At 42.8% G+C, this 25,456-nt stretch overlaps 1 protein-coding gene across 5 annotated transcripts; it reads right to left on the reverse strand.

Annotated features, from left to right (window-relative positions):
• Positions 1-1,557: 1,557 nt before the first annotated feature.
• ZNF354A (zinc finger protein 354A) lies at positions 1,558-24,386 on the reverse strand. 5 transcript variants are annotated; one of them, XM_036848729.1, is made up of 5 exons: positions 24,227-24,386; positions 23,096-23,183; positions 18,435-18,561; positions 17,412-17,507; positions 1,558-3,700 (listed from the first exon to the last, which is right to left on the reverse strand). In XM_036848729.1, the coding sequence occupies exons 2-5, from the start codon at positions 23,126-23,128 to the stop codon at positions 2,136-2,138; spliced, it is 1,821 nt and encodes a 606-aa protein (XP_036704624.1). In that variant the 5' UTR covers positions 23,129-23,183; positions 24,227-24,386; the 3' UTR covers positions 1,558-2,135. The 5 variants fall into 5 exon arrangements, with proteins under 5 accessions (XP_036704624.1, XP_036704626.1, XP_036704627.1 ...); XM_036848731.1 differs by having other exon boundaries at positions 23,096-23,308; positions 24,227-24,353; XM_036848732.1 differs by lacking the exon at positions 17,412-17,507 and having other exon boundaries at positions 24,227-24,353.
• Positions 24,387-25,456: the final 1,070 nt, after the last annotated feature.

Raw genomic sequence — 25,456 nt, forward strand, 5'->3', positions numbered from 1 at the left:
TTCAGGGGCTTCCCTGGTGGCGCAGTGGTTGGGAATCTGCCTGCCAATGCGGGGGACACGGGTTCAAGCCCTGGTCTGGGAAGATCCCACATGCCATGGAGCAACTGGGCCCATGAGCCACAACTACTGAGCCTGCGCATCTGGAGCCTCTGCTCCGCAACAAGAGAGGCCGCGATAGTGAGAGGCCCGCGCACCGCGATGAAGAGTGGCCCCCGCTGGCCGCAACGAGAGAAAGCCCTCGCACAGAAACGAAGACCCAACACAGACAAAAATAAATATAAAAATAAATAAATAAAGATTACTATAAAAAAAATCATTCAATATGAGACATAGCCAGTATACACAGGATACCTGGCAACCCTACCTTCGAGTCAGCTTAGCTTTCTCATTCACCAACCTCATCTGTTTGCTTGTGAACACCATGTCTTATTTCTTCTAATACACTATCTTGTCTCCTGTTCTCCATATATGCTGTCCCTGCTTGAGTTTGGACTCTCATTCACCTATCACTTGAATTACCATAGCCCAGATTTCTAGGCATCAGTCTATACAGCTTTAATACATACTACACACACCCTCTACACATCGTTGACAGAACAATGTTCCTTGCTTAACATTTTTAACTGACTCCATCAATTTCAGGATAAAATCCAAACTTATCATGGCAAATAGGCCCTTTGTTATCTGGCCTCTGTCTTCTACTCAGACTTTAACATCTGCCATTCTCCTGCTCATTAGTTCTATACTTGAGTTTCCATAAAGGTGTCATGGTATTACCCACCTCTACCTCTCCTATTTGGAATGCTTATCTCATCCTCTGGAGAGTTCTTATTATTCTTTCAAAACCTGGCTCAGGCATCATTGCCTCTGGAAAGCTTTCTCTGATGTCACCAGGTTTCCTTACATTCAATCTCTCCTTCATCATGTCCAAATCTCTACAACATTCTTGCACTGTAACATATTGTCACAACCTATCTATTTGCCTGTTAAAACAACCACACTTACATACAGTGACATAATAATTTGCTTTACTCATCTGATAGTCTCTTAACTCCATCCCCTTTCCTCCATTCATGGCTTATTGAAGGCCTGTGACTTTTTTCTTAAAATTCCCAGTGCGCAGTATAGTACCTGCCCCAAAGCTGGGACTCAAACAACCAACCAAACTACTGAGTTGTTTATAAATTACTCCTTTTGTTTTCTTAAAATTGTTTGACACTAGAGAACACCAAGTAGGAAAAACATATTCTTTATTTCATGAAATGATTGATGTACCTTTCAATATTTTGGCACATATGCTAGATTCATTAAACTACTTTTGACAGCCCCTTCTGTTGTGAATTTAGAATATATGTTATTAAATATATATGTATAATATATATTAAATATATATTTAATAGCTTTAAACTTGAAAATCGCTTATTTTTCCATTTAATATACTTAAGATGACAGCTCACAGTATATAGCATGTATAATTTTATAATAAATGACTTCAGAGCAAAAAAAATAATTCTGAGAACAGAATTAAAAATTGGGTAGAAAATTTCCACACAGCAATTACTAGAACAAAGGAAGAGAACAGGCTTTTATTTCTATTTTTAAATGAAATCCATACACAAAGTTTGACGTCAAGTCAGGAAAAGGACAAACCCCAGAAAGTGAGAGGTAGTTTACAATTCAGTTTTATCTTTTATTTGGTCCTTTTCTCTAAAAATGTATAATTTCTTTGACCACATCTTTTATATACTATTACAATGTCAGTTACTTAAAAAAAAGTATTAACAGCTTACAGTTTAACAGGAAATCCAGTGCACACTTCCCCTCATCACCCAGATGTTTATAACAATTACATATGATATGCAGCATACGATGCTGTAGAGAAAACAATTATTTTACAAATGCCCAAAGTCAATGTCTCCAGTCAGGAATTCTTCATTTTAGGTTATTATAAAGTGTCTGATAGGATTGAACAATTTCCACTTTCCTCATTATCTATTACATAGGTTTATCCTTGGAATTTATTATTTGATGACTAAATCATAGAACAGCTTTTCATATCCATTACATTTATTACATCACTTTCATGTATTCTGATGAGCTTTGGTTTCAGAATTTCACACATGCAAACCTACTTTCTAGGGGTTCTCTTCAATGTGAATTTTATAATGATTAGTAAGAGATGACCTGTGATTGAAAAGTTTCCCACATGTATTACATTCATAGGGTTTCTCTCCAGTATGAATTCTCTGATGGGCAATACGTGATGAGCTTTGTCTAAAAGTTTTCCCACATGTATTACATTTGAAGGGTTTCTCTCCTGTATGAATCCTTCGATGTTGAATAAGAGCTGAACTTTGGCCAAAAGATATCCCACATTCTTCACATCGATATGGTTTCTCTCCTGTGTGAATTCTCTGATGATTACTAAGGGAAGAGTTACACCTGAATGTTTTCCCACACTCATTACATTTATAGGGTCTTTCTCCAGTATGCATTCTCTGATGTTGAATGAGAGCTGAACTTTGTCTGAAGGCTTTCCCACACACTTTACATTTACATGGTTTCTCTCCAGTATGAATTCTTTCATGAATAATAAGTGTTGAGTGGGAACTTAAGGCTTTACCACATTCATTACAATTATAAAACTTCTCACCAGTATGAATTATTCGGTGTCTGTTAAGTCGTGAAATAGAAGTGAAACCTTTTCCACATTCATTACATCTATAAGGTTTTTCTCCAGTGTGAATTCTTTCATGTTGAATAAGAGATGCACTCTGACTGAAGGCTCTCCCACATTCACTACATTTAAAAGGTTTCTCTCCTGTGTGAATTCTCTGATGATAACGAAGGGATGAACTAGACTTAAAGGTATTGCCACATTCATTACATAAATAGGACTTTTTTCTGGAATTCATTCTCTGACATCCAGGAAGGGATGTGTTGCAACTAGATGCCTTCCTACCTGGATTATATTTATAGGGGTTTTCTCCAGCATGGATTTTTTGATGTATAAAAAGGCCTGACCTTCTGCTGAAGGATTTACCACATTCTTTACATCTATAGGATTTCTCCACCGTGTGTGTTCTTAGGTGTTTATAAAGGGATGTACTGAGAGTGAAGGCCTTCCCACATTCTTTACATATATAGGGTTTCTCTCCAGTATGAGTTATTTGATGTTGAATAAGAGCTGAACTTTGGTTAAAGGCTTTCGAACAGTCTTTACATTTAAATAACTTCTCTCCACTATGGTTTTTCTCATGTTTACGAAGGGATGAAGTGTTAATGAAGGTTTTCTCACACATACTACATTTATAACGTTTCCCGGCTGTGTTGATTTTTTGTTGATTAAGTAAATTGGAATTCTGTTTGAAGCTGTTTCCTTGTATTTCACATTTTGGTGGGGATTTTTCTCTGGGAACCACCTGTTGCCTAACAAGGACTGACTTTGGGCTGAAGTTTTGGCCAAATTCAGTATTTTTATGTTTTCTTTCTATAGTGAGGATTTTTTTGTGAGTGACTGAAACTATCTGAACACTTTCTTTCTTCTTCTGCTTCTTCTCTAATCTGTCTTCATATTTGCAGGGTTTTTCTGATTTGAAGTCCCAGGGTCCATTCCTTTTGGATCTTTTCATTATCAGCTCCTGAAATGAAGAACCTTGCGTTTGAGTTGACTTTGTGGTTTTATAACTGTTCTTCCATCCTGGAAGGGAAAGAAAAAACTGGAGATGTTTCATGTGATACAGCATTTGGCTACTGAGACTAAATGTATAGACTGAATATTGATGGTATTTAAATAAGGTCTTGGTATCCGGCCAAAAATAGTAAGAAGAAAAACTTAGGAGATTTAAGTGGTACAGAGAAACAATCAACAGGAGTTGAGAACAACAGGGTGGAGAAAAGATTAAACAAACCCATTTAAAGAGGGTGAGTGTAAGAGTGATGAGAAGAATTGGCTAATGGAAAATGGAGAAGAGGGATTCAAAGGGGAGCCATGAATTGGAAAAGGCAGCCTGGGATCAGAGTCCAAAGCCCATGATAGAATCCTAAATTATCTTCCTGACATTTTTCTTCTTTGTGTTATCATTCCTAATCTGGAAAGTCTTCATCTCTTTTCCCTCATGCCAAATTCCTTTGTATCCTTCAGAATCAGTTCAAAAGTTAACTCTGAGTCCTTTCTTAACTGTGAGTTTCCATAGTGCATTCCTCTTATTATAGGCACTCACCACAGTGTTTAAAATATATATATATATATTCTATATATGTAATTATACTTATCTATATCTAAATATTTTTCACTTTCTTTTTCTACCCTAATGTTCTCTGCAAGCAGATTAGCATGCCCTATTAACCTACAGATCTTCCTAATGGCATCTGAATTATACACAAAATGTTTATTTTGTTAATCTTCCTTAATAACTTATATATACCTAATTTGAACAATGTCAAATAATCTCAATTATTTATATATTAATTTCACACACACACACACACACACATACACACACACACAAACACACACACAGGATTCAAGCACTTGTATGAGAAGTTGCCTTCCAGGACAGTACATTATACAAGCAATGGGAGGGTTTCAGAGCCAGTTCAAACAGGAAGTAATTACTGAATTAATCTACAGAGGTGTCAACAGATAGGCATGAAGCCAAAAGTTGCAAGATAAGAAAGCAGCCTTGCTCATGCATCAAGCAGGAGATGCTATGCAAGCAGCATAGAAAAGAGTCAAGGATCAGTAAGACAAGAATAAACATAAAAAGGTAAAAAGGGCTAACATGATAAGGTGGTAAAAAACAGAATTAAATTCAATAAATTTTAAAATTGGGTAAGGACACAATTCATTGAATATTAAATTCTGTCAGGGGAATAGGTATACATATAGTTTGGCATTTTCTCCTGGGCTAGAGTAACCATTTAAAGGGCTCCTTTGCAACTCACTGTATTTTGAGATTCCTATCTGACATTCACTTTCTCACCTGTATACAGATTCTCTCTGCTTGGTGAACATAATATATTCTGCTTTTCTCTTTTCTTCTGCCAGTGTTAACTTCTCAGTTTCCTTCATGGGTAACTTTTTCTATTTCCACTTTAAAAATTGCTTTCCCTAGGGTTTGGGATTTTTTCCCCCACTCTACACACAGTCTCTAATTTTATATGCACCCATCTTTACTATTTTTTTTTAAGGCACTGATATTTGCCAAGCAGAGCAAGTGAGAATAACACTCATTTTAAAATACATATATAGATAAGTATCAATAAATCACTCATTAAATTAGGGACCACATCTTCTGGAAGAGCCCATAATGTGCATTTGTGTAATAGCTCTTTTTCACTTAGCCAATCACAAAACCTATCTGCTCTCTAATTTTTACTCTTTGTTGTAACAGAAAGAGGAGTTTTTAATTTTTTGTTCAACGCCTTTTAATTTCCTTGTCCATCTAAGCCTTGCTTAAGTGATCCAAATTTCAGTAACATTATTTGGGCACAAGTGTGGGAGGCAGTGGTAAAAATGGAGTACTTTCCCTGTGAACATCAGTCATTGGTTCTAGGTTACTACACGAGCTGGGAAGAAGATAGCAAGATTCCAAAATTTTGGATTGTAGTTTATAAGGCAAAGTTAGAGACCCTGCCTTAGGTCTGTATGTAAAGACTGCAGTTTTACAACCAACAACTTTACTAGAGCCCTGAGCACTGGGCTCGGGTACCTAAATGGTACTCTTTCTCATGCTTTACTGTTCCACCATAGTCTCCTAACTAGTCTTCCCACCTCAAATCTTGCTGTCAATTCAGTCTCCACGCTGTAGCCACAGTAATCTTTCTAAAATCCACATCTTACCATGTTGCAAACTTCTGTAAGATCCTCCAACTTATCTTCAATGATTTGTATATAAGTAAGGTCCAGAGTACTTAACATGGTAAACAAGGTGTTTCATGATCTGACCTTCATTCACCTCGGTACTCATTTCCCTCCTCTGGTTTCTTGCCAGGTATGCTGAACTGCATGCAGTTTCTGGAGCACTACATGTTTTTTTCTTATTTCGTTATCTCTGCATATGCTGGAGACATCCTTTCCATTCACAAATATTTATTAAGTGCCTACTATGGACCAGGTAATGTTCTAGGGAATGCAAAGAATGTGATGAGTAAGACAGAGTTCCAGTCTTTGAGGAGCTTATACCTTGGTTTTTTGTATGTGTATGTGTGTGTGTGTGTGTGTGTGTGTGTATGTGCGTGTGTGTGTATGTGTGTATGAGGGAGGGATGGACTGACAAATAATAAGTAAACAAATAACAACCATATGGATGTGTGAAGCAACAGCTTCCTGGGCAAAGGAAACAGCAAACACGAAAGTGTGGTGACTTCTGAGGAACAGCAAAGAGGCTGTGTGGCTAGAGTGCAGCGAGCAAAAGAGAAAATGGTAAATAACATTGGAGGAATAGGTAGAGGCAAGTCATATAAGGCCTCACAGGTCATGTAAGGACTCTGGAATTTTATTCTAAGTATGATGGGAAGTCACAAGGCAATTACATGCTCACTCAAGTTGGCTACTGTGTAGAGAACAGACTGTTGGGGCACAAGTGGAAGCAGGGAGCAGGGAAGATTAGGAGGCTCCTGTAGTCAAGTAGGTGAGAAACGGGGTAGAGGTAATATGGTGACTACATCCTTATCACATACTAACAGAACTGGAATTGCTGGTGGACTGTATGTGGGGTGCTGAGAGGGAATAAAAGAGTTAGGGAGCACTCCTAGGTTTCCAGCCTGAAAACAATGAATGCTGGCACAAGCTACTGAGAAGGAGAAGACTAGGAAAAGGGCAAGTCTCAGGGGTTATTCTGTTTCAGATATGTTGGTTATGGCTGAGATGCCTTAAGAGACATTGAAGAAGATACTGAAACATTCAGTTTTATGTATTATTTTGGAGATATTTTTAGATTATTTTGGAAAAGGTTAGAGCTACAGTCAGGTGTTTAGGAGTCATCAGTAGGTAAGTTTTATTTAAAGCTGAAGAACTGGGCTTCCCTGGTGATGCAGTGGTTAAGAATCCGCCTGCCAATGCAGGGGACATGGGTTTGAGTCCTGGTCCAGGAAGATCCCACATGCCGCGGTGCAACTAAGCCCGTGTGCCAGAACTACTGAGCCTGCGCTCTGGAGCCCGTGATCCACAACTGCTGAGCCTGCGCACCTGGAGCCCGTGCTCCACGACAAGGGAAGCCACCACAATGAGAAGCTCGCACACCGCAACGAAGAACAATCCCCGCTTGCCGCAACTAAGAGAAAGCCCGCGCGCAGCAACGAAGACCCAATGCAGCCAAAAAAAAAAAAAAAAAAAGCTGAAGAACTGAAAAAATCACTTAGGCACTGTAATACTAGAGGCAAGAAAAGAAAAGCAGAAGAGTATGGTGGTCCAGAAGCCAAAGGAAGAAAGTACTCCAGGGAGGAGGCAATGATCAACTTTGTTAAACAATTTAAGAATTAAAAACTTAACCCTGATTGTGCCAAGATGGAGACTGCCTGGGATTTAATAACTGCTTTTCATGGAATAGTAAGGAAGAAAGCCCCACTGGAGTGCACAGAAGAAACAATGGGAGGTGAGAACATGGAGACATCAAGTATAGAAATGCTTTTGAAAAGTTTTGTTTAAAGGAGAATAGAGAAATAGGACATGGGGAGTTCTTATTTTTTAATTGAAGTAATTACAGCTACAAGGGTCCATACCAATACTGGGAAACTCACCTCAACACTACTTCAAGTGCCAATGCCTTAGTCCAGAATGGGACTAATAAAACAGTCATGTTTCCCAATGAAGGGGACATGAGTCCTGGATTATGGACATCCTAACTGTTCTTTATGGTCTGCTTAAAGTTTTCTGTAGGTCTAAGATATGTCTCCTGAAGTGCAGTTCAACTTTTGCTCTCTCCCAGAATCAAGCCTGGGCCTGAGCTAACTCATGAACAAGGTTATGACTTCGGTCAGAAGTTTAGAGACCAGGTGATCTTGCCAATGACCACCACCCTGACTAGTTCCTGTCATTAGGTCTAGATTCTCCTCCCTTGGTGCTTATGAAACTCTGTGAGTCTCTCTTCAACCTTCTCTCCCTAGATGATTTCATCCACTCCCACACCTCCTATCTGAATGACTATCCTGACCCTCAAAACACTTTACAGAGGTATTTCCAGCTCCCTGCTAGACTCTTCATTTGAGTCTTTTTCTTCAAATTCAGCTTGTCCAAATCCGAATCCAGTGCATTCCTTTCAAACTCTTTTTTGTGTTTCTGAGTTCTGAATTATATCATAACTTCTTCAGCTCCTTTGCCATGAATTCTTAGTTTCATCTCAGAATCTTCTCTCCCCTGCATTCCAAGTCTAGTCAGTCATCAAATTCCCTTGAATCTCTTCACTAAGATGTCTCTAACAACCATCATTAATACATCCAAGTTCAGGATCTCCTTACTCAATAGTGACTATTGCTATTGACCTTCAATTTGATCCTTTGACCCGTTTCTCACCTTTCTAGTATTACTTCCCACCGAATTTAACCTTCTTACTATATAGAACTCCTCTTATTATTTCAAAAAGCATTGATTGCTCCTTATTGAATTCATTCATCAAATACTTTAAAAGCACCTACAATATGTCAGGCTCTATCCCAGGCATGTGATCCACAAGACATTCCAGATCTGGTAATGAAAAGAAACAGTTAACTTCTTTAAGGAGTTCCCAGTTTGGCATTAGAGACAAAAAAGGAGAAGTGTGATAATTTATACAACAAAAACACAAGACAGAAATGGATGAAAATGTGAGCTTACAAAAAATTCCAAAGCTGGGAAGGCATACAAGTGGTGGCCAGAATTTGGGGGAAGAAATGTCTAAAATGAGATTTTAAAGGATTAGCCATAGATTAGATGGAGGGATAGTGTGAGGGCTAAAGGCAGCATCAAAATCTTTGAACCCAAGGCAACTTTCCAGACCTATATCTTTCCCACCTTATCCTACAGGTGGTCAGATTCAAAATTATTCCTATAAAAATGTCACATGCATTTGCAGTCTCATAAGGTTTTCTAGAGTCAGAGAATTGAGGGAGCTATATGCTGAGAATTACACACAACACCACGATGGGGGCAGAACTACACATCTGTAAATGTATTCCAGAATGCCTGTGTTGGTGAAAAAGAGAAATGCTGTTTTAGAAATTCTGTTGTTGGTAATTCTTTTTTTTTTTTTTTTTTTTTTTTTAATTTTATAGCTACTTTATTTATTAATTTATTATTTATTTTTGGTTGTGTTGGGTCTTCGGTTCGTGCGAGGGCCTTCTCTAGTTGCGGCAAGTGGGGGCCACTCTTCATCACGGTGCGGGGACCGCTCTTCATCGCGGTGCGCGGGCCTTTCACTATAGCGGCCCCTCCCGTTGTGGGGCACAGGCTCCAGACGCGCAGGCTCAGTAGTTGTGGCTCACGGGCCCAGCTGCTCCGCGGCATGTGGGATCCTCCCAGACCAGGGCTCGAACCCGTGTTCCCTGCATTAGCAGGCAGATTCTCAACCACTGCGCCACCAGGGAAGCCCTGTTGTTGGTAATTCTGATTTTTAAAGCTTTTTATTATGGAAAATGTTCAGCATGTACAAAAGTAGTGAATTGTACAATGAATTGCCAAGCCAGCATCAACAATCACTAACGCTGTTTCATCTATTACCTTATTATGGGTTGAATTGCATCACCCAAAAAAGATATGTTGAAGTCCTAATTTCCAATAACTCAGAATATGACCTTATTTGGTAATAGTAACTTCGCAGATTCAATCAAGTTGAGATGAGGTGATTAGGGTAGGTCCTAATATGACTGGTGTCTTTATAAAAGGGAAATTTGGACACAGGCAAGCACAGAAAGACCATGTCAAGATACCCCAGGGGAACACCAAGTGACAAGAGAAGCAGAGACTGGAGTGATGCAGCTGCAAGCCAAGGAACAAGGACCACTGGCCACCTCCAGAAGGTAGGGAGAGGCAAGGAAGGATCCTACCTGGAGTTTCAGAGGGAGCATGGTCCCGCAAAACTGTGAGACAATAAATTTCTGTTGTTTAAAGCCACACAGTTTGTGGCATTTTGTCGGAGCAGGCTGAGAAAATTAATACAACTCCCTTACGTCTCTTTCATTAGCATATGCTAAAGTATGCTAATTCCATATTATATCATTTCATCAATAATATTTCAGAACACATTTCTCAAAGATAAGAACTCTACTTGTAAACATAACCACATATTATACCCACCAAAATCAACATTATTGTTTGAAGTTATTTTTGCCTGTAAGGAATTAATTACATGTTCTTCACCCAATTCCAATGTGGTGGTGGGGGGGGGTGGTTTCCACATCAATAATAAGCAATTCTTGGATACCAACTGGGTGTCCTACAATTCAACTCTGACATTATCTACCTGGAGATAGAATCATATCCCACAGGTCAAGGGTTCAGTCCTACAAGACTGCCCCCTGCCTCCCTCAGACACCAGTCACAAGCCCAGGTTATCATCTGTACTTCTGACCAACTGGCTATAAATCAGAGGTTCCCAAGACCCCCTTCTTAGGTTTGGTTAATTTGCTACAGTGGCTCATGGAACTCAGAGAAACATTTTGCTTACTAGATCACCAGTTAATTATACGAGGATATAACTTGGGAACAGCCAGATGGAAGAGATGCACAGGGCAATGTATGGGGAAAGGGCATGGAACTTCTAAGCCCTCTCTAAGGACACCACTCTCCCCAGATCTCCACATATTCACCAACCCAGAAGCTTTGTGAATCTGTCCTTTTGGGTTTTTATGGAGGCTTCATTACACAGACATGATTGATTAAATCATTGGCCACTGGCAACTAATTCAACCTCCAGTCCCCCTCCCCTCCTTGGAGGTCAAGGGGTGGTACTAAGTTTCAACCCTCTAATCACATGATTGGTCCTGGCAACCAGGCCCCATCCTAAGGTAGGGTCCAAACGAAACCTCATTAACATAACAAAGACACCTTTGTGGCTCTCATCATCTAGGAATTCCCAGGGTTTTAGGAGCTCTGTACCAAATATATATTTCTTGTTATAAATCATAATATTTATATAAATCACTAAGGATCTTTATTCAAGCTGCTATGATTTAAAAGCATTTGAGATAATTTTTCTCTATGTGACTAAGCCAACAATCTGAAACACAATTAGGGTCATTTGTTTCATTTTGCTTTCAATATTTATGGAACACTGTTTCATTTTTATTTAATCTTGTTTTATAATTTATAAAACATTTTTATGGTTCCAAAGTCAACATTATAAAAACAAGGTACCTTAAAAAAATTCTACATTCTATCCTTGTTCTCTCAATCCTTTTCCTTTTTCTTCCTTCACCTTATAGGTAACCATTTTTATAGATCTGTTTTATCCTTTTTTTTTTTTTTTGGCTTCTCTATTTTTTTTTTTTAATATAAGCAACTATACACTTTTTCTTTTTTGGTATCTCCTCCTTTCTTTGATAAAAGTCCTACTCTCACTGTTCTGTTCTGCACTTTCCCCTACTTAGTAATATCACCCCACAGTGGAATTTACAGAGTTCTTCCTCATTCCTTTTTACAGTGAGAATTCCACTGTGAGAATGTCCCTCACCTTATTCAACCAGATTCCTTTGATGGACAGTTGGATTAACTCTAACTGTAATATACCAGGACATCATATGGGTACATGATAAAGGTACAGCTTTAAACCAATATCCATATTGCTAATTAGAAATCATAGCATTTATAAAATTCTAGCCCAAACTGGACCCACTGGGCTAAAGTTATCCAAAGCCACATACAACCAAAATCACCTCTTCTGCCAGCCAAGAGAGCCAGCCTCCTTAGAATGAGGAAGCTCTTTATGTACTGACATGGAAAGAGTTTCAATATATATCAAGTGAAAGGGGCAGAATAATGTGTGCTGTATAATATAATTTGAGTGGACAAAGGAAAAAAAAGAAATATTTGTTTATATTTGCATAGAAGAGCTCTCCAGCTACTGCCTCCTTGTCACATCTCACCTTGTCGTATCCCACACGTATTCATCTCCTCCTGCTCACTCACCCCTCATGGGCTCCATTCTGGCTTCTGTCCTTACCACTACTCTCTCTAAGGCAACCATGGCCTTCATGTGACAAAGGCAAGATGCTCTCTTCAGTCCCCACCTAACTTACCTCTCAGCAGCATCTGATAGTGATGCCTCATTTTCCTTCAGATGCTCACTACCCAAGCTACAGTGACCCTGAACTTGCCTCCAAATTCTTCTCATGTTCCACCAGCTTCAATCTCCTTTGCGGCTTTTCAATCTCCTTTGTGCGCTCATTTTCCTCTACCTGATCTTTAATCCTTGGAGTTCCATAGCGTTGAGTCCTAGGCTCCTGATTCTTTTCACTCTGTACCCTTTCCACAGGCCAGCTTCATCTATAAACATACTCTAGGCAAGACTTCTCTACTCTCCATACCTAATTATACAACACCGTGCTCAAAACAGCAACTTACATGTCTCAAAGACAGCTCAACTGAACTTATGATTATTTCCTCCCCCCAACCTGTATAACCTTTTTGTCTCTGTAATTGGCACCAGTTCTGAATCAAAACTTTAAAAGGCATCCTTCACACCTCTCCTTCCGCTAATCAATTACCAAGACTTGTTTATTCTGCCATCTAAATATGTCTCAAGTTCATCTACTTTTCCCTAGCTCTACTGATACCATCCTTTATGAGACTTGACTTCAATGACACTAGACTCCTGAGTTTCCTTCTATAGTACACCTTACCCTTGTCTTCCCTAAGGGTTCATTTCTCTCTGCCTAGCCATGAAATGCCAGAGTTCCTCAAGATTGAGTCCTAGGCTCTTTCTTGCTCTTGCTGTACTCTGAATCCACTCCACAGGCTAACTCAAACTCAACCACTGTTTCAATTATCTTCAGTGACAGGGTCTCCCAAATTTACATTTAATGCCCAGGGTATATTATGAGGGGTGGAACTCCAAATCAAACAGGCTATTTGACATCTCCACGTGAATAACTTGGTCAACCAAAGACAACTTAATTTAATTCATCCAAAACCATATTTATACCATCCCCCAATCTGATCTCCTAGCACCACTATCTCAGTGAATGATATCACTGTCCATCCCAGAACAAGCCACAAACCAAGCACGCATCCTTGACAACTCCATCTCCTCTATCTTCCATATCTAAACCATCTCCAAGTCCTGTTGCTTTTATCTGCCAAATATCTCTGAACCTGAAACTGGTTCCCTTTTTTCTGTCTCCATCACCACTACCTAACCAAGTCATTCATACATTCACTAACTGGAAGCTGACTCTGACCAGGCACTATTTTAGGTACTGGGGACATGGGAACAAATGAAACAGACAACCCAGCATGAGGGAACTTACAATCCAGAGGAAGAGCTGATAATAAATAAATATGTACTATTTTGCAGTAATAAGTACTCTGAGAGAAAATGAAGCATGATGAGGGGATAAAGAATGTGGAGGACAAAGGACAAAGGATGAGCTGTGTCTAATTGACAAAGTGCCATCTGAGCAGAAACCTGTATAGTGTGAGGAAGTGAGTCAAGTGGGCTCCTGGCCGTCAGGAAGAAGAATGGTCCAGGAGAGGAAAAAGCAAGTGCAGAGGCCCTGAGGTGGGAGCCTGCTTGGCCTTCCTGATGAACTACAAGGAGGCCAGGGTGATTAGAGTTCTCCAATGAAAGGCAGAGAGGAAGGAGGTGAAAGCGAAGAGGTAGCTGGGGCCAGACCACAAAGGCCTCTGAGGGCCACGTTGGGGGCTTTGGATTGTGTTCTATGTGATAGAAGCCACTAGAGGTTTTGAGCATAGGAGTGAGATGACCTGATCTATCTTTTAAATAGACCATTCTGGCAGCTACAAGGACAGTAGATGTTGGTGGCAGGAGAGGAGCGCAGGGGATGAGAACAAGACTGAATCAAACATAGTAAACAGGGCTACAGAGCATTTGGGCTCAACTTTCATCTTGTAAGAAATTCACTCTTTAAAATCACTGCATGTTATTTCATTAGGCTGCTGCTATAACCCCAACAGCACCTTTCTGCAAATTAGAAAAAGACCCCTACTCTCTGTGCAGATGCAGCCCCAGCAAATCTCAGTGAGTGGAAGGCAGCCCACAAGCAACCCCTCAGCTGACCACCCTTCCAGGTTCAGTCTGCCCTGAATTCTTGCATAAATATAACAAAGGAAGAGAAAAAGACAAAGAAAGAAAAACACATTTTCATTGGAGGTAACTGTTTACCTAGATAATCCCTGGATTTTTAAATTTTTGAATAAAAGAATATTTTCATGTTAGGTGTAAACCAAACTCATGAGACATTCAAGTTGATTTAATCACATTATTATTTTATATATATATATATATATCTTATATACATAATATTCCAGAATAGTGATTAGACTTTGGACTCATTTCTTAAGTAAGAGACTCAGATGAGACGTGTACCCTTTGAGCCATTTCCTCCCATCTCTCAACATGAAACATACAGATCCAGGGATGACAGTTTGTTTTCCCTTTTTGTCTTGTTTTTCCTACTTGTGAGTAGTTTTGACGTGAAAATAATATTTTTAAAGCACATTTGGAGGCAATTAGAGGTTCTAGGAGTCCTACCCTGGAAGCATAAGCTCTTCCGTCACTGGCTGTTCAAAGGGTCGGTTTTTGGTTCTGGTCTAGAGTTAATGATCAAGGTGCTTCCAAGAACATCCAGGTCCTTCACCTGAGCTCAAAGGGAAGTGAGCTCCCCTTGGAAGGGAAACTGTTCTGAGGGCACTTTAGGCCAGGCAGATGGGAGACTCACTAGGGGTGCAGGAGAGACACAACCACAGGCCAGCACTCCCAGGACGCTCCATCTGACTGTCACCTTTGACCAAAGAGAGCAGGTTCATCCCATCAAGAGAAACGCGCACACCGGTTGGTTCTGATGTCCTTACTTCCTGCAGACACCCACTCAGAGTTTTCCTTCAGGGACAGCTTCCCAAACCTGAGGACTTGACATCACCACTAGGTGTCTTCAGGGTCTCTCTGGACAGCTTTCGACTCCAGTCATACTTTCTATTCAGTTTAATCCAACACTGCACTCAGGAAGGGGGACTCCTCATGGATCAGAGGCTCCCGAGGCGAATGGAAAGGGAACAATTCTTCCGTCTCTTCCTTTGATCTTCCACGCCAGACTCAGTCCACACCTGACGCCCCTCCTAAACTCTCCACTGGTTCCCTGCTGCCTGCGTTCTCTGTTTACTTTGTGGTGGTATCTAGCAGTTCCCACAAAATTAGAATATTTCTCCCAAGTGACAAAAGATATAAGGAGAGATAAGTGTGGTTCCCACCTCAAAAGATCTCACCTTATACAGGGAAGAATGAGCTCTACTAAAGGTGTGGGGGCTTTAGGGATTGAGACAGCCTGTCCCACAGCCCTTCTGCTGGGCCTGCATTGTGAGGGGTCATCACTGACTCGTCTGGACCCGACAGCAACCTCAGACAAGTCCTACCACGTCTATGCCAGGTGGCTCCACATTGGTTGCAGGCTGATCCTTGCAGAATATAAACCTGGGCCCGTGGCCAGGGTACTTCAACTCCTCAGAGGCTGTGCCTGGCTCTCAGGTCCCTGCCCCCCCTCTCCCTGCTCCCGTCTCCACACACCGGCTTCCTTTGTCTGGACTCTCGGACATGCTCCTCCTGCGCCTGAACGCTTCTCACAACGTGGGATCCGGCCCTTCCTCGGGAAGCCTTGCCCACAGCATCCCTCCTGTTCCACGTTCTCACAGAACCTGCAGCTCTTCCCCAGAGGTCCTCACCAGAGTCTGTCATTCCACAGCCCTGTGTGCGCTTAGCCTTCCCCTCCACTGAGCTCCGCCAGGGCAGGACCTGTGTCCTTCTGTCCAAGGTTGCACTGCTGTTTATCACGGGACAGGAAAGCAGTGGGCGAGGGTTAGAACCTGGCTCCCCCAGAGCCCTGGCCTCCCCAGTTCAACAGCTCTCAGTCCTCAACTTCCATGACAGCCGAATCTGCCATTTTTCTCCTCTGGTGACTTCTTCTCAGGCTCAGCCACAGATTCTTCCTTCTTAACCCACCTCATAAACACTGAGGTTTCCTGGGACTCTGTCCTCTCCTCCGTTCCCTCATCTTCTCAGCTCAAGGCTTCAAATGCCACCTTTGCACTGATGGCTCCCTGACCTCCCTGTTGAGTTCTGACCCTGTTTACCTTCTACAGCTGTCCACTGGCGACCTCTACCCATATTTCACTCACATCTCAAATGAAACCCATCCCACACTGAACCTGTCCTATACCCTTAATGAAGGGACCTCTCCTCTTTCCTGAACTTACTGCACATGCCTTCCTCCAGGTAACGTCTTGCCTACATTATGCAATAATGTCCAGAAGGTTCCCACCTCTAGTTTTTCCTCACTTCAAATCTAAGACCAACAGTGTTTCCAAAGCGACCATTCTTATTTAATTGAAATTGCGTAAGAAGGACTTCATGAATATATTCTCTGTGAAAATTTTAATAACATTGCATGTAACTAAAGTCCCCTTTCATCAATACTCATTCTCGATCCCAATCCAAATGTAACTAGTTACCAGCTTAGGTGTCCCCTGACCTTTCTCTCGGCACTTACACGCATATTATGCATATAGACAAACACCCACATAATTTTCTTTACACATAAATGGCGACATGTCATAATCATGCACTGTAACTTGCTTTAGTCCTTCACATAGCTTGGAGCTCCGCCCACACCAGTGCTGCTGCTTTCTGACTGTGGTGCTGTGTGCCAGTGTAGGGACCCACCTCAGCTTCTTTAGCCTTTACTGAAGGACGTTTAAAGTATCTCAGACTCAGACTATTTTTTCTAAAATATCAACAACCATACAACTCTTCTGCTTGAAACTCTTGAATTATTTCCAGTCATCCATGGACAGTTCCCATCCCTAAGAACTGTACCAAAGCACTTCATAGTGTGGCTCCCATCTGGCTTTCTAATCTCATTTCCTTCCTCATCTCTTTCTTTTCCCATATACCCTGAGCTTCAGTCTGAATGAATTATCTGCAGTTCCTTAAATGCACTAAGTTTGCTGAATGAATGCATTACAATGTAGCCCTCCTCTGAAACAACAGGAACAAAGAAACAACAAGAAAAAAGATCCTGAGAGATTCACCTGTGCAGTAATTATCAGAGAAGAAGAGGAAGCTTGTGACTCGGGGCCTTAGCGTCCCTTCTCCACAACTTCTTGAGGACTGAGAACCTGCAGAAATTTCCCTGACCAACATCTCCGAGTTGCACATGCACTCATTTACCAGACTGCTGCCTGCAGAGATTCCCCACCCACTCACCTAGAGAGGAGCCTCCAGGGCTTTCTTTCTCTACCTTCCAGGGATCTTCTCCTTGCTGCAACAGGGAGATCACCTTTGGTTTGGAAAATGGGAGTCCTGCTCATAGACCAAAAAGAAGAAAAAAAAAGAAAAAAAAGACTTGATTTTGCCTTGACACAAAGAGGTATCTGAGATCTGAGTGGAAAACTCAAAGGATGATACAGAGAACTTCTGTGGGATGCTCAAGTTGTGCCCCCACAATGTGAGGGGTGTGTTAGGGTAAAGGCAAGGGGCAATGTAACATTTAGTTGTATGTTAGTGAAGTATGATAAACATGCAGCCTTGATTAACAGGGTGCTAATAGTTTTCTATACAAGAGGGAATATGTATACACTGTTAAATGTATGTTAAATGTACAGACTAAATTAATATTTGTAACAGGCATCTGTGGAAAGGATTATGTACCAAGTGGCTTGTTTAAAATGAGAAAACACTATCTGACTCCCTTTGAAAGATGGCAGCAGTCAGCAAACTATGGGTCATAGGCCAAACTAGGCCACTGTCTGTTTATGCATGGCCCTTGAGCAAAGAATGGTTGAAAAAAAAAGAAAAGGAATATGTTACAGAGACTATATGTGGCCCACAAAGCTGAAAATATTTACTCCCTGGCCCTTTACAGGAAAAGTTTGCTGACCCCTGTAAAAGAGAATTGAAAAAAGCCAGTGTTGGGTCAAAGAAGAAGGTTGAGGGATGCTATCTGTTAGGAGATGAGCAAACACATCATAGTTCAATCATAGTGGGAAAATGTTGCCTGCAGTGAGGGAATTTCTAATGTGCAGCCCTGTAGATTGTCCCATCCATGGGGCAATTCCATACCTACGAGGGAGAAAAAGGTTTTCAGGTTTATTTAGGGAGATCCAGTTTGTATAGTGCTAAGGCAAAACTCAGCTAAAGTTTTTAATGACCCAGGGCTTTTATCCAGGAAATCAGATGCTGAGGTATCCCAATTTCTGAATTCTGTATCTACAGGGGAAATTTCCTTACCCAATGAGACAAGGTTACTATAGTTCTCCAGCATCACATCTTGGTACAAGTTTCTCTGAGAAGGAGCCAGCTTTCTCCACTCATCCCGCGTAAAGAGCACAGCCACATCTTCGAACGTCACTGACACCTGTAGAGACAAGCATCCCAGCTCACCCAGGACCACCCATCACACAGGGTGAAGAAGGTGGCAGTGGGGAGTAGACGGGCTACCATGAAATGCTTCTATATTATTCTAGGTTCTGAAGGTTCCAGGTCATTTGTTTAATGAACAATTGACCAATGACAAATATATATTGAGTAGCATGAAGTATGAACCAGGCCCCGAGTTAACTGCTACAAGAAATGTGTGGGGGCTTCCCTGGTGGCGCAGTGGTTGAGAATCTGCCTGCTAATGCAGGGAACACAGGTTCGAGCCCTGGTCTGGGAAGATCCCACATGCCACGGAGCAGCTGGGCCCGTGAGCCACAACTACTGAGCTTGCGCGTCTGGAGCCTGTGCCCCGCAACGGGAGGGGCCACGATAGTGAAAGGCCCGCGCACTGCGATGAAGAGCGGTCCCCGCACCGCGATGAAGAGTGGCCCCCGCTTGCCGCAACTAGAGAAGGCCCTCGCACGAACCGAAGACCCAACACAGCCAAAAATAAATAAATAAATAAATAAAGTAGCTATAAAAAAAATTAAAAAAAAAAAAGAAATGTGTGGAGGTATTAAGGCCATTAGTGGAAGTGTTAATTAGAATAATCTTCCTGTTGGCAATTTGATAACATACATTACAAGCTTTAAAATGTGCATACTCTTTAACTCTCCAATTACTATATTTGTTTGATAATGAACAGTGAACAAAAATGCACATGCAAGGACATTTATCATGGTGTTAGTAACAGCAAAGAAATGGAAACAACCTAAATAATCACCAAGGGAGACTAGTTTAAATAACTTAAGGCACTCTGTGCTCCCTAAAGCTTGAGGACAGTAATAATGGAAATTAAAATAGCTATGATTTATTGAATGCTTTTTTCAGGCTAAGTACTATTCTTAGAGCTTTATATTAACCTTTAGTGTATATCTTTATTTTATCTTCACAACAACCCTATGAAGAAGGTACAATTATTGTGTCCATTTTACACAAGAGAAAACAAAGAGAAATTTATCCAAGTCACACAGCTGGTATGAAGGAAAAACTCACTCCTCCTGCATGTCTCCTCTACTCTTTTTTTTTTTTTTTTTAATTAATTAATTAATTTATTTTTGGCTGTGTTGGGTCTTCGTTTCTGTGTGAGGGCTTTCTCTAGTTGTGGCAAGTGGGGTCCACTCTTCATCGCGGTGCGCGGGCCTCTCATTATCGTGGCCTCTCTTGTTGCGGAGCACAGGCTCCAGACGCGCAGGCTCAGTAGTTGTGGCTCACGGGCCTAGTTGCTCCGCGGCATGTGGGATCTTCCCAGACCAGGGCTTGAACCCGTGTCCCCTGCACTGGCAGGCAGACTCTCAACCACTGCGCCACCAGGGAAGCCCCTCCTCTACTCTTAATACAACACTACTTCACTTCTGACACCAGATGTGGGGGGTTTTCCACACACCAAGCAATTGTGGGACACGAGCTGGGTGTCCTACAATTAAACTCAATTCTGACACCTGAAGATAGTGTTAGATTCCCACAAGACTGGCCCCGTTTCAATGTCAATCACAAGTCCAGGTTGTTACCTGTATTGCTGACTGACTGGCTATAAATTGGAGGTTTCTACAACCCTCTCCTCAGGTTTGATTAATCTGCCAGAGTGGCTCACAGAACTCAGGAAAACATTTACTTACTAGATTACTGGTTTATTATAAAAGAAGATATAGGAACTGGCAGATGAAAGAGAGGCACAGGGAAGGGGTGCACGGCTTCCATGCTCTCTCGGGATTCACCATTCTCCCCGACTCTCTACATGTTCACCAACCTGGAAGAACTCTGAACCCTTTTGGGTTTCTATGGAGGTTCATTACACAGGCATGATTGATTAAATCACTGACCATTGGAGACTGACTGAACTTTCATCTCCTAGGGTGGCGGCAGATGGATAAGAGGGGGTATCGGGGGGCAGGACTGAAAATTCCAACACTTTAATCAAGGTAGGTTCCCCTGGCAATTAGCCCGCATCCTTAGGTGGGGTACAAAAGTCACCTCATCAACATAAACTCTGGTGTGGATACAAAACACACCCATTTTGCCTTCATTGCTCTGAAGTAATTTCAGGGATAAAAATCATATATTACTAACCACTTGGGAAATCACAAGGGTTTTGGAAGTTATGTGCCAGGAACAGGGACAAAGACCAAATATATATTTCATATTATAAATCACAATATCACAGCTGGTCAGTGGTAGACGTAGAATTCCAATCCAAGGAACTGCCTCTCAACGCCTATCTCATAGGGTTAAGAAATAAATGATAATCCATACAATGGAGATAAAGAGTAGTGATGGTAGCACAACGCTGTGAACGTACTTAATGCCAATATACTCAAAAATGGTTAAAGTGGTAAATTTAATCTTATGTATATTTTATCAAAATAAAAAGTTAAAATGATAAAATAAAAAAATACATATATACATATGTACACCTGTACATAAATAAATAATAAATAAGTAAAGGTGCATAGAAAATTATTCTGAGGGCTGCATACCAAAGGTATGACCATGATTATCTCAAGATGTTGGGGTAAGAGTGATTTTACTTTCTTTTTTATTCTCTGAAATTTTTAACATTAACATGCAGTGCATGTATAATAAGATAATTTATTGGCACACGGCGGGGAATACAAGAAATGATCTTTGCCCTCAAAAGAATTTACAATCCAACTGGCAGACAAGAAAAACACATGAAACAATTTGAACAAGAAAAGTGTCGCTGGACAGGACCATATACCATTTCCTAGTCAATCCTCATTTTAGAGATGAGAAACACAAGGTCCAGGGCAGTTAAGACACCAGGTCACATACTTTATCAATGGTAGAGACAAGACAATAATTGAAGTTTTCTTTTAACCCAGCACTTGGTGGGTATATTCTCTCTCTGGTCTTAAACGTCCTGTCACTGAGTTTTACACACAAGTCCACATAGTACTGATGTATCGGCAGCAGGTGAGGTTAGGGAGAAATGTCACATAGGACTCACAAGCAGGGATGGAGAAGATTCTGGGTAAGAGAGAAGCCTGGCTCTGTTGGAATGGAATGGGAAAGGCTTAGAAAAAAGTAGCCCAAATATGCAGAGGCAGGTCCTAGCCACAGTCTCAGAAGATCAACCACTACCACATTTCATGGGTCCAAAAGATACACAACATCACATTGCAGAGAACTCTGGTAATTTGGGGGCCAGGCCTGCCCTGTGTTCTGAAAGATGTACCAGAGGAAAGGCTGGATGATAACTAACATGAACTTAGAGGCCAGACATACCTGGGTTTGATTTCAGGTTACCTGACTTCATTGAGCCTCAGTTTCAAGTGTAAAATGGGGGTAATAACTTCTGCTTCGCTATGAGAGTGAGAACAAAGGTAAAGCCCTCAGGATATTCCCCAGCAACGTTAACTATTATTGTTAGATGAGGATGAGTAAAGGAAGGACACTATACAGTCATTTCTATCTACCAACAGTAGATAGATAGACATCATGAACTAGAATAATATCGTTTAGCTACCACAACCACCATATATTGAACATCTACTATGTGCCCGGCCCTGATCCGAACGCTTTCCATGCACTGACTCCCAGGATCCTCTCATTTACCCTATGATGTAGGCCCGGTTGTTGTATTCATTTTACAGGTGAAGAAACTGAGGCACAGAGAGGTGGAGTTATTTGCTCAAGACCCATTAACAGCAACAGAGGAGATGGGCACAAACTCGGCCATCTGGCTCAAAAGCCCCACTGAGTAATTACCGTATACACTGCCTCTCCACTACCAATACCCCATGAAACTCTCACTGCTGCTTCCTGAGGAGTCTTCTCTCTGCTCTTGGAGTCAAGAGACCTCTCCATCTATGTCCCCATCAACATGGCTATCCTTTGTTCACACAGTGGCTCACCTGGATGGGGTCCCACGCTCATTCTCACAACATAAAGATGAAAATGGCAGGTCAAGATCAGTTTTCAAGAGAGTGACAGAAGCAAGGCACATGATCCAGAAAGTTAAGAGGGAGAAAAAACTAAAAACTATGGACTGAGAAAAGCCTGGCGAAGGTATCATGAGGATTTCTCAGGGGTGGAAAGAAAAAGAAAAGCATTCCGGCCAAGGGTAGGGAGGGGGACATGAGTGAGCAAAGGAGGCAGGCCAGAAAGGAACTCTGCCAAGTGCGCATGTTTGTTTGTTCTGACCCCAAATGGTATAAGACATGTGGCATCTTACCTATCAATTCAGTAATCATACAGTGAATTGAGATTAATGAATAAAAGAGTGTCAATTAGAAAAAAAAAAGAGAAACACAGGACATGGATTGGGGGGTTGGAGGCAAGCATTCCCTATGCAATCCACCATCCACCAGGGTGGACCAACTCTTCAAATGGAGAAGGACATGGGCTCCAAATCCTGGCGAAGACTGTATTGGGGAGAAAACTTCAGTTTAAGGGTAAAAAACCCAAAAAAACCAATCTGTCTCTAAGACCTGAGATGGCAATGAACTCACCTGAGACCTTGCTTCCCTCTGTTCAGTAGCCATGTCCTCTTTCTGGGCAGTTTCCCCTTAGGATGGGAGAAGTCTCCAGAAGCCAGATCTGAGAGAAGAAAAAGGGAGCCAGGAGGAAGCCCCTTCTGCTTTCCACCCCTCAGAATCAGCAGCTCTGATACCTTTACACCACCTGAGAATGATGCCATGTGCCCTCAGGAAGGAAGTCAGGAGCTAGGAGTAGACAGGACCAGAGAGAAGGGCTGGGTCATCCTGGTCCAGGCCCATCTCTTTCCCTGGCTCAGAGGAAAAGGTCCTAGGACTCCATCAGCAGTAGCAGCAACTCCCTGAGCCTCACCGCGTACCAGGCACTACCTACCAATACATCATCGAGTCCCACAGCACAGTTGGCACTGTCAGCACCCCATTTTATAGATCAGGAAACTGAGGGCAGAGTGGGAGCAACTTGCCCCAGTCCACACAGCCAGGGAGGGTGGCACCAGGATTCCAAGCACCGCGGGCTCCAGAGCACCTGCTCTAACCTCCCTGCGTGCATGTGCCAACTTTTCTCCACCTCAAGCCTTCCCACCCAATTCCTCCCCCTCCTGTCAAGGAAACAATTTCCAGATTTCTAGAGAAAGCTGCTTCGGAAAGGGCTCTCCTATGGCGGGGAGGGGGCTGCTGTCTTGAGGAAAGGGCACAGAAAACCAAAGACCTGGGTTCCAGTCCTGGCTCTGCTACTGGGGGAAGCCGGCGACTCACTTCTCGCGCAAAACAAGCCTGTCACTCGGGAGTGCAGGGGTGATGGTAAAGGGAGGAAATAATTTTCTCACGTTCACTGCCGGCCCGAAACAAATTCAAATGCCGGCAGGCGCTGGGCAGGTAGCGCGCTGGGAACTGGTCGGGAAGAAGCAGGTGGGTGGCTGGGTCCAGCCAATGGGGACGAAGTGCCCGAGCTGTCTCGTTCAGGGGCACGTCTGTGGCACGGCTGGGGGCGGCAGGCGGACAGAGCCAGGGGTGCCCGGCTCTCGGCCCGCCGGCGCCCACAAAGGCCCGGCTCGCGTCTCTTGGGCCTGTGCCCCATGCCCCGGCGACGCATCCTCCCGAAGCCTGGTCCTCCCTCCCGCATCCTGCCTACCCCCCGCCGCTCACCTCGCCCAGGCCTCGGGGGTTCCGCGGGCCGCAGGCTGGAGGCTCCGGAACTGCCACGGCCGGACAGCAGCTTCCGCTGGGGACTCCCCGCGGTGCCGCCTGGACTGCCCTCTGGCTGGTAATCAGCTCACGCCAGCGGCAAACGCCCGACACCTCACGTAGGTCCGGGAGGGGCGGGGCAGGGACAGTCGCGAGCCCCTCTGGGAAATGTAGTCCACGCGAGAACAAAAGCTTCTGGGAAATGTAGTTCTTCGAGCTTGTGTGCGAGGAGAGCCCTGGCTGAGCCTATCACCTGTCCAGACCCCATTCTGGGTTCGTGGTCGCGCTCCCTGGGCTGCTGGCTCCTGGGTTCGCGGTTCTTCCAGGAGGAAACAGAGGTTCCTACAGGGCAGTGACTTGTAGCTCTGCATCTGCGTAAATGATAGCAAGGCAAGTAGACAACCGCCAAGAACAAACCTATTTGCCCTTAAGTCATTCAACAAGAGTGTATGGAGGAGTTCCCTGGTGCCGCAGTGGTTGAGAATGCGCCTGCCAATTCAGGGCACACGGGTTCGAGTCCTGGTCCCTGAAGATCCCACATGCCTTGGAGCAACTAAGCCTGTGTGCCAGAACCGCTGAGCCTGCGCTTTAGAGCCGGCGAGCCACAGCTACTGAGCCCACGTGCCACAACTACTGAAGCCTGCGCGCCTAGAGCCCATGCTCGGCAAGAAAGAGAAGCCACCGCAATGAGAAGCCCACGCACCTCAACGGAGAGTAGCCCCCCCTCACACCGCAACTAGAGAAAGCCTGTGCGTAGCAACGAAGACCCAACGCAGCCAAAAATAAAGAAAGAAATTTATATTAGAAAAAAAATATATGGAGCACCTGCTATGTGCCAAGCCCCATTGTAAAGGATTTGAAATACCTCAGTGGGCAAAAGAGAGATCATTGCTCTGGAGAACTGTTTTGGGAGGTGGGGGTGGGGGAAGGAGGTAGAGAGCAGACAATAAGCCATGAATATAATTATATAACATTTTAGGAGATAAGTGTTATGGGGAAAAGTGAAAGGAGAGCAGTGTGGTGGGGATTTGGGGCTCATTTGGGAGAGTGAGTAGGGAGGCTCCTCGCAGGCCTCACTGAGAGAGTGAGAATGGAGGGAAGACTCAGAGGCAGTGCAGGAGAGGAGGGCCATTTCAGGCACTGAGAAGCCAACACATTTTTTTTTTATTGGTAAAGAAACACATGTCCCAT

Source organism: Balaenoptera musculus, chromosome 3 (genome assembly GCF_009873245.2).
Source record: "Balaenoptera musculus isolate JJ_BM4_2016_0621 chromosome 3, mBalMus1.pri.v3, whole genome shotgun sequence".
Taxonomy (NCBI): Eukaryota; Metazoa; Chordata; class Mammalia; order Artiodactyla; family Balaenopteridae; genus Balaenoptera; species Balaenoptera musculus.